The sequence below is a fragment of the Brugia malayi genome (genome assembly GCF_000002995.4).
Source record: "Brugia malayi strain FR3 genome assembly, contig: Bm_v4_Chr1_scaffold_001, whole genome shotgun sequence".
Classification (NCBI taxonomy): Eukaryota; Metazoa; Nematoda; class Chromadorea; order Rhabditida; family Onchocercidae; genus Brugia; species Brugia malayi.
The window spans coordinates 2,185,180-2,197,980 of NW_025062475.1; the positions used below are offsets into that span (position 1 = coordinate 2,185,180).

The window sequence follows — 12,801 nt, forward strand, 5'->3', positions numbered from 1 at the left end:
ATATAATAATTATTGATATTTTCCATTTTTCTTTCTCCTTTTCACTTTTTTCTTTTTTAATTTTCTTTAAATAATCAAATTTTGATCAGAATTATTCCAATGGGTGCTTAAATAATACAACAAATTTTGCCTTTTTTTCTCTCTCTCTCTTTCTCTTACTTTTAATTAATTCAATTTAAAAAAAAAAAAAAAAAAAAAGAAAGAGAAAAACAAAATTAAGAAAACAATGATTTTGTATAATTATACTTTTTTCTAATAAAAGAAAGACAAACACAAAAATTCTATTTGTATATTTGTATTCTCTCCTAATTTTCTTTTTTTTTTTTTGTTTTGTTTTATTTACTTTTCTAAAATAAATGTACAAAATGTAATATTTGTGTGAGAGAGAAAAAAAAAAAGAAATATTCATATGATTTTTGAAAATATTTTATTGTTTGAAATCAATTATTCATAATAATATTTATAAAAGTTTAGAAATATCAATGTAAACATGTATATGTGTATGTAGTATTTGATGTATACATTATATATATATACATGTTTATTTATCATATTTCTTTGTTTTTTTTTTTTCTTTCATCTTGTCAAATTTTTTATCAATTTATCAAATTTCTTAATTTTTCTTTTTTTTTTTTTAATCAAATTTTCAATTGCTTATTTGAAATTATCGGTAGTAAGAAGACATTGATGGGTAAACTTTTCAGATTGGTACTTGTAAAATATTGCTCATTGTTGTGTAAAATAATACAAATAAAAATTTTTTTCATATTTTATTATTTACACATTATTAAATCAGTTTCATAAATCATATTTACATGAAAAAAATTGACAAATACAATTTTTAATGATAATAATAATAATACATTTTAAAATTTGGACAAGTTAATGTGAATAAAGTTAAAAAGTAAATTCATTATTTAGTAAATCAATTAATTATCAATTATACAAATTATTATTATTATTATTACTACTATTGATTTGTTAGTTTTATTCATTATAATCCTCAATAATGATCATTTTCTCAGGAACAAGTACAAATTTATGAACAATATCTTTTATTTCCGGAAAAAATTTCTTATATTCATCATAACCTTTCCAACGTGGTTTTGTTAATGAAATATACTGTATACCACCACCATAACAATTTATATTACATTCACGTCCAAGACATTTTAAACATGCTAATTTATAGCAATGTTTAATTTCTGTTATACAACGCATTCGTTTCTTTTTCTTCTTTCGATTTTTTACACTTACCGTACGCCAAAATTTTTCTTCACAAATACGTGTTGCACGTATGAAACAATTATCATTCCAACAATGTAAATCATTTGATAATGATTTATCAGTAGCTGTTAAGCATTTCACATCACAATGCTCCAGAAATGGACTTGTTTTTGTTAAAATGCAATTATTTATTGCCATTGGACATTGCTGACTGCTTGCTGATGACGATGTCACCGTTTCATGTGACATCATTTTTGTTGTATTTGTTAGCATTTCATTCATTGATGCATTACTTACATCTATTTTGATTGTTGTTTGTGACATTGTCTATATTAATTATATCATTATTAATTGATTAATTATTATGACCAATACCAATTATATCTATTTCAAATTATATTATTGATTTATTCAATAATCAGTTATTAGTAAATAATAAATGATACATTGATATAATGATAATAACAATAATATAATAATAATATTTCAATATTAAAAAAATATATTATGGAATTGGTATATATATCATCTAGTAAAATTATAAGAAATGATAATTATCATTATTATTCAAACTTTGCATAGCTATTAGCATAATTATAAAATATGTTTTTTTTTTTTTTTTTTTATTTCACTAATTGACAAGGAAAAGAAATGTAGTAGAAATTTAATAATCAATTGATTTCAATTCAAAAAAAAAAAAATTTTTTTTTTCTTTATTTACTTTTATAATAATTATAAAATTATTATTGCAATTATTATTTTCAGTTAATATGTAAACAAATATTTTATATTAAAATTTCATATCGAATATATTATATCTAAACTCATATCAAATATGCTCATAAAAATTATTAATTTGTTCAAATTATTTATTAATAATATCAAATTTTCACCTTATGTTTATGTGGTTGAAAAAATTTGACAAATGTTGATTTACATTCAGCCAAAATTTGTTCCTTTAAATCAGTTGGTATTTGAGGAAGTTCAAAACGATGGCGTATATCAATAAGACTGCTACACCATGGCAAAATAATAATGAGTAATGGAAAATATTTTAAAATGATATTTACAGCCATTATATGGATTTGTCTATGGAAATGAAATAACCTAAATTAATAACTTATTTATTAAACAATGATTAATTCAATGATTGTTGTATCAATTTAAACTTTTTGCTAAATAGAAAGAGAGAGAGAGAAATCTCTGTTAAGAAAATGATAATGCATTTAATTTGTATAAATACATATTTACATAATCATAATAAATCCAAATGATCTTTCGCTGTATTTGCACTATTTGAGATATTGCTTATCAGTACGTTGAGAACTACTATGCAAAGAAATTTTTAATTTCAAATTTATTCGAATATACCAATTTTCGTCAAATGCATCAAATTTATCCTTCGTTTTTGAAAGAATACGTCAATGTGAGGAATAGTTTTGGAGTTTGTGATTTTTCAGATATGAAATGTCAACTTTTTTATGCATCCACAATCAATGCAAACAATTTGATGATAGCTAAATAATTTGTTGGGGAAATTTTGTTAAGCATCTCGTCCCGGATTATATTTTCATAAATAATGAAATGAAATAAAATGACTATGTTTCAATACTCTTATTTAAATGTTAAGCAATAACAAATTCAAGAATAATGAATTAATTACTAGGAAAAGTAAAGAAAACAAAGAATGCTACCGTGAAAATGCAGTTAATCAAAGCATGTAAATATAAATTAACAGATTCGAAATTTGATAATAAAGATTAACAACATTAGATTATTAATTAACAATATTAGATTATTCTTTTCACTCCTTTCATTTATCTAGTCATTCCTTTTTCTTTAAAACCAAAAAAAAAAAAAAAAAAATGATGAAAATATGTAATAATATTCGAAATAAATTCACAAAAATTTACTTTCTGGAACGAAAACATTCAACTGACACATTATAGATATAACTTCAAAAATTTTTTCCTAAATCATTATGAGAGGAAAATACTAAATTCGGATCAATATTAGTGTCCTTCAATGAAAAAGGCACCTTTCCTATATATTTTTATATATTCTGCTTTTGAGTTACAAAAATTACTAAGCAATTTTATAAGTTTAATGCGAAAAATCACTTATTTCACGATTGTATGAGTGAAACTTACTGCCACTTCTATCTCATTGCAAAAATTGTATCATAAATACTCTTTACATTCATGGCATTCTCTCAATGCTGCACGTCGTATCTAAAAATTTCGTATATTTGCAAGATAAAATTTTATATAAACAGCAATAAATTAACTGCAAAATAAAAAAAAAAATTGCATTAATTTATTTATAATCATATCAAGTTGAATTTCATACTATGTAAGTTTTCTTGAATCTTATTATGAAGCAAAATTCACAAATGCATTTAGTAAAAAAAAAAAAAAAAAAAAAAGAAAATATATGTTTGACCAAATAATGCAAAAAACTTAAATGATTTAAATGAAAAATAATGCAAAAAACTTAAATGATTTAAATGAAATATGCAAAAAACAACTGTATTAAAAAACAAAATGAACAAACAATAAGTTTAGGTTTACCACAGTATCTGCGACCGAATCACAATGTTTTGTTAAAACTTGTTTGAAAGCATTACATGCATCTACTCGAGATTTTGGAGTGTTCAATTGTTTTTGAGCTAATCCAAGGTGATATTGATTTTGAGGACAATCACTCTGCTGCAAATTATTATTATTATTATTTCTTTATATCACGAAAAACTTCACATTAAATATCAAAAGTAATTCCACTCGAAATAGCAAATATTATGTATTTGAATTTCTACAGTTTCCAAATAATGTAGTGGAAGCAAAAATGTTTTTGGAAACAACCTTTATGATTTGGTTAAATTGTTATTCGGGGGAGAAGTTTGATGTCAGGGAGATGTGTTGGATGTCAGCTAAATATTTGGGCAACAATTGAATAAACTGATTCGGAGGATTGGATGATTTTTAAAACTGATCTAATTGACAATAGTATGGTTATAAAATCTACATTGATGTTAGACAATGATCCAAACAAAGGAGAGGAGGTGCTTGCATGGGCACCAGTTGCTAATAAAGAGCTTATTAGATAACCGCATGATTATGATAGCTAACAAAGAACAATGTAGATATCCTCATGATTGTAAGGATTGCTAACAAAGAACGATGTAAATTGTTTCAATATGTAGAAGCATAAATTTGGAAACAAAGAGTCCGAAGTATAAGCATTATTTGCGGAAATTACGTAGATATCTTTACTACAATTTGCAACTCATATTTTTAGATCGCGATATTAAAATCCGCGACACTCCCGACCGAAGGAGCTAAATGCTTTAGTTCGTTGGACAGCTTTGGTTGATTGCTTCGCCTTATAGCGCTTCTAGTTCGTAGAGCAATTGGTTCTTGTTCATTGACATTTTGCACTGATTTGTTAAACATTGTTGGTTGAGGGTCAATTTCCTCACCTTTGACTTCCAGTGGGTATAACATATTCACCGGTCTGTTGAGTATTTTTCCTTTCGGTAATTCTATCGAGACACTTCTCACTTCTCCATCCTTTCCTGTTTTGATTTCTCTTATTCTGGCTAGTTTCCACATGCCACGGGGAATTTCTGGTTCATTTAGTAACACAATCTCTCCCTCGTGGGGAGTTCTTTTTACTACATCTCTCGGAGAAGAGTGTTCCCTTTGTGCTCTTTCTTTAAGAGTATTTAAATATTCCTCTTTCCATATTTCCCAGAAGGCATCGAGGGCCTTTAGTGTATTTGACCAGTATTGAATGAGTTTTTCTCTCGAATCCAATTTATGAGGGATAAAATCATCCATTTCATTCTTGTTTTTAGCAGGCATGATTAGATGCGCATTCGGTAGTATAAAGTCAATTGGACGCAATATGATACAATCATCAAAATTTACGTAAGTTAGTGGTCGAGTATTCAAAATACTTTCCACTTCCGCTACTAGCGTAATCAATTCCCGTTCCCATAATAACTTTCTGCCGATGGCTCTTTTCATTGCCCTTTTTGTTAACCCAATAAGTCGCTCATATACTCCTCCGTTCCAAGGCGCCTTTGGTATTATATTTTTCCAGATCATTTTCCTTTCCGCTAGGAATTCATTTAATTGTTGTTTCACAATGATTTTAAAAATTAACTGGAATTGACCAGCGTTGTCGCTTAAGATTAATTCTGGAAAGCCTCGTCTTGCTGTAAATCTTCTGAAAACATGTAAAAAGCTTTCGGCTGAAAGAGTTTCTACTACTTCTAGATGTACAGCTCTTGTTGTGAAACATGTGAATAGTGCTACCCATCTTTTTGTTAGCCCATTATCACTCCTGATATTCACAGGACCTAAATAGTCTAGTCCTACTCGCGCAAAGGGTCTTGATCTTGTGGTCCGAGATGCTGGAAGATCAGCCATAGTTGGTAATTTGAATGGTTTAGTTGTCCAGCGTCTGCACTTCATGCACTTATTCAAGATTCGTTTGACTTCCGTTCTACCTTTTGGGATCCATATCGTCGATCTCAGATTTGAGAGTGTATGAGCAATTCCAGCATGATACAGTTGTTCATGTCGTTGCTGAATAAAGAGTTCAGTTATGGTGTTGTGTCTCGGGAGATATATTGGGTGTAAGTTACTCTCTTTCATTTCAGAGTTAACTACGCGGCTTTTGTATCTCCATAGTTCGTTATCATAGAACAAATTCCATTTGATTATTTCATCTTTGGTAACTCCTTCTGACTGTGCTTGTTTGAATAGCACAATTTCTGACAACTCGTAATCCTGTGTTGTCAATATATTCTTTTCTTTCGTTGCCATCTTTAGCCAAGGAATTTCCCTTTTCATTGTTAATCTTATGAATTTCAGAACCCAACCAGTTGTTCTTATTAATCTTGACCATTTGCTAAAACGACTAGCATCTAAGATTCCGAAATGTTTGTTTATGATAATTGGTTCTGTGATGTGGGCCACAATTTCTTCATCCTGGTAATCCTCATTGTAATTGTATTTCCACTGTGGCCATTTTGATTCGTTTTCTGTTAACCACTTTGGTCCTTTCCACCAAAGATCATATCCTTTTAGTTTATTCGGAGAGATTCCTTTTGTAGCTATATCAGCTGGGTTTTGTTCACTTGGGATATATCTAAAATGGATTTTCGCCTTTCGTATTTCTTCTACCCTATTTTGTATGAACGTTGGTAGTAAACGGGAACTATTGTGAACCCAATGAAGCGCACATTGAGAATCGGACCATAAAATTGTTATCACGTCCTCAAGCTCTTTTTGTTTTAATACGAATTGTACCATTCTCACTCCGATGAGTATTGCCAGTAATTCTAATCGAGGTATTGACATTCCTTTAATTGGCGCAATTCGGGATTTAGCAAACACTAAGAATACTTCTCTTTCTTGAGTTCGAATGTATAAAGCTGCTGAGTATGCAGCAGTTGATGCGTCAGTAAAAACATGAAATTGTACTTGCTTGGAACAATTTGTTGTGAATCTTGGTAGATCCTTTAGTTTCTTTGGCCATTCGTTCGTGAGTAATTTCCACGTGGTTTCATCCTCCTCACTTATAGTTTGATCCCATGAAAGGTTCTTTTTCCACAAAGTTTGGAGAAACAATTTGAATCTTATCAGTATAGGAACTATGAATCCTAGTGGGTCATATTGTGAGGCTACGAATTGCAATATAATTCTTTTAGTTAATTTCTTACCAAACCATGGTTTTAACGTTACTTGAATGATATCTTGTTTGTGGTACCAATTGAGACCTAGAATTTTTTTAATTGAACTTACCTCTGCTCGATCTTGTACCGGAAGTTTTTCATTGACTTCTTGGTCGTTAGAGAGAAATTCCCGTACATTCATTGATGCTTCATTGAATATAATTTTAATTTCCTTATAATTGGAAAGAGCTTCGTTGGTTCCTTTGGTTGGTATTATAATGTTATCGACATAGAGATTTTTCCTTAACTCGAGTGCGATTTTGCTTTTACAAGTTTCCAAATGATAATTGAGTGTAGCGGACAATAAAAATGGAGATGATACAATTCCAAATGGAACTCGTTGGAAACGGTAACAACTTACGTTTTCTTCGTTAACTGGACTTCGAACGTCTTTCAACCAAAGAAATCGAGTGCAGTTTCTATCTGTTGGATGCAATTCTATTTGCAAGAACGCCTTTTCTACGTCTGCTATTATTACATTTTTCATTGTACGGAAACGTAGCAAAACTCCAACCAAATCAGGGAGTGTTATTGGTCCCCGATATAAAACATCATTTAAACTTTTCATTCCTTTACAATGAGCTGATGCATCATAAACTATCCTCAGATTTGTCGTGGTTTTATTTGGTGTTATTACTTCGTGATGAGGCAGATAATGAATAATACCAACTTCATTCATTTCCGATGACACTTTCTCAATTATATTGGAATTGAGTTGTTCTTCAATAGTTTGATTGTATCGACTTAGTAATTGAGGTTTCATTTGAAGCCTCCTAATTAACGACTTTAATCTTCCAAGGCAAAGTCCGAAATTATCGCTTAGTTTGTTCTTTGAATCTTTCCAAGGCCAACAAACTTGATATCTTCCCTTGTCCCTAGTGATAGTTTGTTTAAATTGCTGCAATGCTTTTTCATCATTGTCAGAGTTTATTTTGTCTTGTATACCCATTATTTCCAGTTTCCAAAAGTGATCTAAGTCTGGAATATTGACGGCATTGACTTGAGAAATCGGACTTACTGATGTGGTTTCTGAAATACTGTCGTGTATTTCATTTATATACCCACTTCCAGCTATTATAGGTCCAACCTTTGTATGGATCAATGAAAATCCTGATTTTAAGTTCTCTGCTTGGTCAAACTGGATAAACTTGAAGAAGTGATCCGCACCTATGAGTATGTCCGGTTGTTTCCATTTGTTTTTGAAATTACTAAACTGATTTCGTTTGTCTATCATCAACAATTCCTTTTTGTTTAGATTAACTACTTGCAATTCATTCGTCAAGTGGTTAACTGTTATTACATCTAATCGGATTATTTCTTTATTTCCAATTTTTACTCCGATTTCAGTTTTAGTAGTGATACACGTTTTTGGCGTCTTATCACCAAATGAAGCAATTTTTATTTCCATCTCGTTAGTTTCTTGTAGATTCAATCGATAAGCCAAATCCTTTGATATGAACGATAATTGAGAACCAATATCGAATAGAATTAAAGCCTTTTGTTGGATTTTTGGGCGATTTGGATTGGTTACATTTATTTCCTTACATAACAGTAAGGTTCGCTTTTTCCATTGATTTCCTTTTTCGGTAATGGAGTTAGCGATTGTGACTGAACCCAACCTTTCTTTGTTGGAATCCACTGCTTGCGTGAGTTCCTTGTAGTTGTTGGGACACAGTGCTGTATTGTGTGGACTTTTACAATGGAAACACAAAGGTTTCCCTTTTTTACAATCACTTGTTGCATGTCCTTTTCGTAAACATTTGAAACATGCAGTGATTTCTCTCAAACGTTCCATCCGGAGTTTGAGAGTGGGATAGATGTTACATTCATTGTTCCAGTGGTCCTTATTGCAAAATACGCATGGTTTCCTTTTCCCATTTATAGAAATTTTTCCTGGAACCTTTTTTGATTTGATTGTATTATCTCCCTTTGTTTGGTTGATTGTGGCGAAAGCTGACGTTTCGCCTCTAACATTATTTTTGTTTGTTTTCTTCTCCCTTGTGTCTGCTTGACTTCTAGCAACTTCTTCATTTCTTAGAACTAGTTTTGTCAGGTACTGCCGGATATCCTTAACTGACCAACTCGTCGAATCCTCTTTCAATTGGTATAATTTATCAATTATCCACGCTGGTAGTTTATTTTCAATTGTAATTTCGATGCTTGAATGCTCTAAATTTTCACCTATAGCTTCCAGTTGTCGAAATGTTCTCTCCATGGCTTCTATGGTTGCTTTCCACTCTCGGTCATTTTTTTTGATGGTATTCAACTCGTTGTAGAGTGATTTCTTTATAAGGAAAGGTTTACCATATTTCTCTTTTAGTAAACCTATTATAACATCGTAGTTTTCTGGCGCTATATCATAACCTCTTACAGATAACAAAGCATCTCCTTTAAGACATGATATCAGATAGTTTAACTTTTGAATATCTGGGATGCTTTGCTCATGGACTGCTGCCTTGAAACTACACCAAAATTGCCTCCACAATTTTGGATCCCCACTAAACGTTATTAGTGGTAATTGAGGAAGTTTTATTTCTGCTTGATTTGTGTGAATCATACTATTCTTTGGAAATGATTCTTTGACCTCTTCTTGTTTTAAATGTTGTAGTACCGAGCAATATTCATCAGTATGTATTTTAAGGGTAATAATAGTTTCTCTTGTTCTAGTGATTAAACTTAAAATACCTTGTGGATCGTCAACCATATTGGCGTATTTCGTCTCCTCTTCCTTTCTCCTCGTTGCTATTGTCAAGCTCTGAATATTATCCAGCCAATTTTGATTAGCTGTTTCGAGTAACCCAGCATAATATTCGAGATGTGCGATCTTCTCCTTGACGATTCGCAATTTAATTTCGTATTGATGCTGAAGTTCCCCTCGTGATAGTGTTTGAGACGGGGAGGTCAGATCGAGTTCACTTGCTTCTTTAAGAAGTTCTAGAGTTCTCGACTTCGATAATTCGCTTCCTTTTCTTATACTGTCGGACATGTCCCGGCTCGTGGCACCAAAATTGTAGTGGAAGCAAAAATGTTTTTGGAAACAACCTTTATGATTTGGTTAAATTGTTATTCGGGGGAGAAGTTTGATGTCAGGGAGATGTGTTGGATGCCAGCTAAATATTTGGGCAACAATTGAATAAACTGATTCGGAGGATTGGATGATTTTTAAAACTGATCTAATTGACAATAGTATGGTTATAAAATCTACATTGATGTTAGACAATGATCCAAACAAAGGAGAGGAGGTGCTTGCATGGGCACCAGTTGCTAATAAAGAGCTTATTAGATAACCGCATGATTATGATAGCTAACAAAGAACAATGTAGATATCCTCATGATTGTAAGGATTGCTAACAAAGAACGATGTAAATTGTTTCAATATGTAGAAGCATAAATTTGGAAACAAAGAGTCCGAAGTATAAGCATTATTTGCGGAAATTACGTAGATATCTTTACTACAATTTGCAACTCATATTTTTAGATCGCGATATTAAAATCCGCGACAAATAATGCTGCAAATTTGCTGGGACAGATTATCAAACTACTTATACTCTTACTCTAACAATATGACATAATTGAATTTACGTTGTATATTCCGAGTGCTTAAGACAATTCAAACCCAAAATATATAATCGGAATCAATTTTTGAACTTGATATAAAAAGTATTAAGATGGATCTCTAAGAGAAATCTAACAGTTGTTCACTTTGGCAACTCCAAAACTCTTTCACAAATATCAGAAAGAAAATATATTTACAAAATTGCAAGAAACTAACTAACTTTCAGTTTCATTGCCCGTAAATGACATTCGACAGCATTTTGATACTCACCAAGCTCATAATTTGCAATACCTTTAAAATGCAATTCAAACCAGTATATTGCAAATATAATCATAAATTCAAATTCAATATGATTCAAGAGATATGACGTTTAAAAGTTGAGTCTGGACTTCATTTTACGATAGAAATTGACAAAAATTTACGATAGAAATTGACAAAAATTTTTCATATGTTAAATTAAATCCAGTTGCTTATTAACTAAATATAGTCTCCAACCTCAATAGCTCACTTACTAAAAAATTTGTCCTATCAATTATTCTAACTGAAAAAAATGTTTCATACTCTGGAATGTTCAACAAGATCCAATGTAGATTATTCATTCATCTTCATGTATCATTAAGTCAATACTGTCGATGCCAAAAACATTTTTGATTTTACAAAAGCTTTTGAAGTAGAAAATTAGAAAAACCAAAAAAATAAGGCAAATAATATCGAATTTACCTAAATAATACCAAATTTGTGGATCTATGCTGTCAATAACCAATGCTTTTTCAAGCTCGTTAATTGATTTCAGTAATCGTTTTTCTTTGTTTCCGTATTTGGCTCTTTTCAACATAATAAGACCATACCTGAAATTTAGGATTTACAAAATCAATGTTTGAAAGATTGGAGACAACAAAGATTTGTAAAAATTAATGAGATTTATACTTATCTTTATATGACGCATATATTAATAGCGAAAAAAACTGATTGTTACCATTTATGACTTTCAACTCGCAAATCTTCATTTTGCTCAACAGTAACTGCTTTGATTGCGTAACGATGAGCCTTAATTTATACAACTTTAAATATCCAAAGATAAAGATATGAATTATTGTTTTTACAAATGCATAAATAAAAGTCGTAATAAGAAAATGCAGAATTACTTTTACAGTTACTGATTTTTTGGAATTCATTTGAACTCTAAGTGCCAATCTTTTACCTACTTTCTGAGACAGTTTGCATTATTTTAGCCAGACAGTATAATATTTTAAAGAATAAGTATAAAGAAATCCAGAAAATAATCCTGCCAAACTTCGAGTATTTTAGTTTACTTGAGTATTTTACTTGAGCACTTTAAATCTGGAGTATGATTTTAAGAAATTTAAGACCAAAAGAAAGAAAGAAATACCTTGCGCAAAATCTTTCTTCGTAATCTATCATCACTATCAAACCTAATAATTTGATGAGCCTTTTCTAACGAATCAATCGCACATCTGCAAACGAGTAAGGAAAGGATTTCATATAAAAAAAATATTTAAATTCCAAGAAAAAAAAAAAACATTTTATCATCTACTTATTTATTAATTTCAATGTTTTAAATGATAAGGTTATCATTCGACAAATAATGTTAAGTTCTAATATAGCAGTATACCGAAATGGAATGTTTCTCTTCTATCTGTAATTTAACTGATATGAAATTAAAGTAAAGCTACCAAATCTCCACCTTAGATAGGATCCATTGGGTATGTTCTGCTGATATTGTTCTTCGATGTAGTGACGTTTGCCGACAATATCCACAAATTTGAAATAAAATTCATAGAAATCTGACCGATATTTCCTCCTAAAGATGAAAAAATTTAAAAAATGTAACGATAGCAATAGTAGCGTTAGGAGAATTTAGAAATTGTAAGGAGAAATAAACAAACGAGAATACCATTTCTCATTGTCATCCAGCATAGGACACGAATCAACCGAATCTATCATACCAAACGCTAAAGATCCCAATCCACCAGCAATACATGTTTTGATTAATGGATACTTCCATAACCTTATCACCATCTGAATATAAAATTATGAATCTGAAAGGATCAAAATGCTAAACATCAACTACAATTCACAACAATTTAGTTGAAATTTTTATCATAATATTTGTGGGAATAAATTTTCATTTACTTATCAAAGACAAACGTACTTCGTAATTGTGAACTAAAGCCGAAATCCAAAAAACTTCAGTTGTGAAGGTTATAACCTAGCATATAATACTGGAATTAAAATTATTTAAATCTGAAGTAAA

At 30.3% G+C, this 12,801-nt stretch overlaps 2 protein-coding genes across 2 annotated transcripts; both read right to left on the minus strand.

Moving 5' to 3' along the window:
* Positions 1-987: 987 nt before the first annotated feature.
* Bm9287 (Uncharacterized protein) lies at positions 988-2,303 on the minus strand (the record flags this gene model as incomplete). Its single annotated transcript, XM_043076300.1, has 2 exons — positions 988-1,554; positions 2,121-2,303. The coding sequence occupies 2 exons, from the start codon at positions 2,301-2,303 to the stop codon at positions 988-990; spliced, it is 750 nt and encodes a 249-aa protein (XP_042932234.1).
* An 8,434-nt stretch (positions 2,304-10,737) lies between these two features.
* Positions 10,738-12,566, minus strand: Bm18156 (Uncharacterized protein; the record flags this gene model as incomplete). Its single annotated transcript, XM_001892883.1, has 6 exons — positions 10,738-10,817; positions 11,247-11,374; positions 11,503-11,573; positions 11,917-12,001; positions 12,232-12,348; positions 12,442-12,566. 6 exons carry the CDS (start codon positions 12,564-12,566, stop codon positions 10,738-10,740), a joined length of 606 nt encoding a protein of 201 aa, XP_001892918.1.
* Between the last annotated feature and the right edge of the window lie 235 nt (positions 12,567-12,801).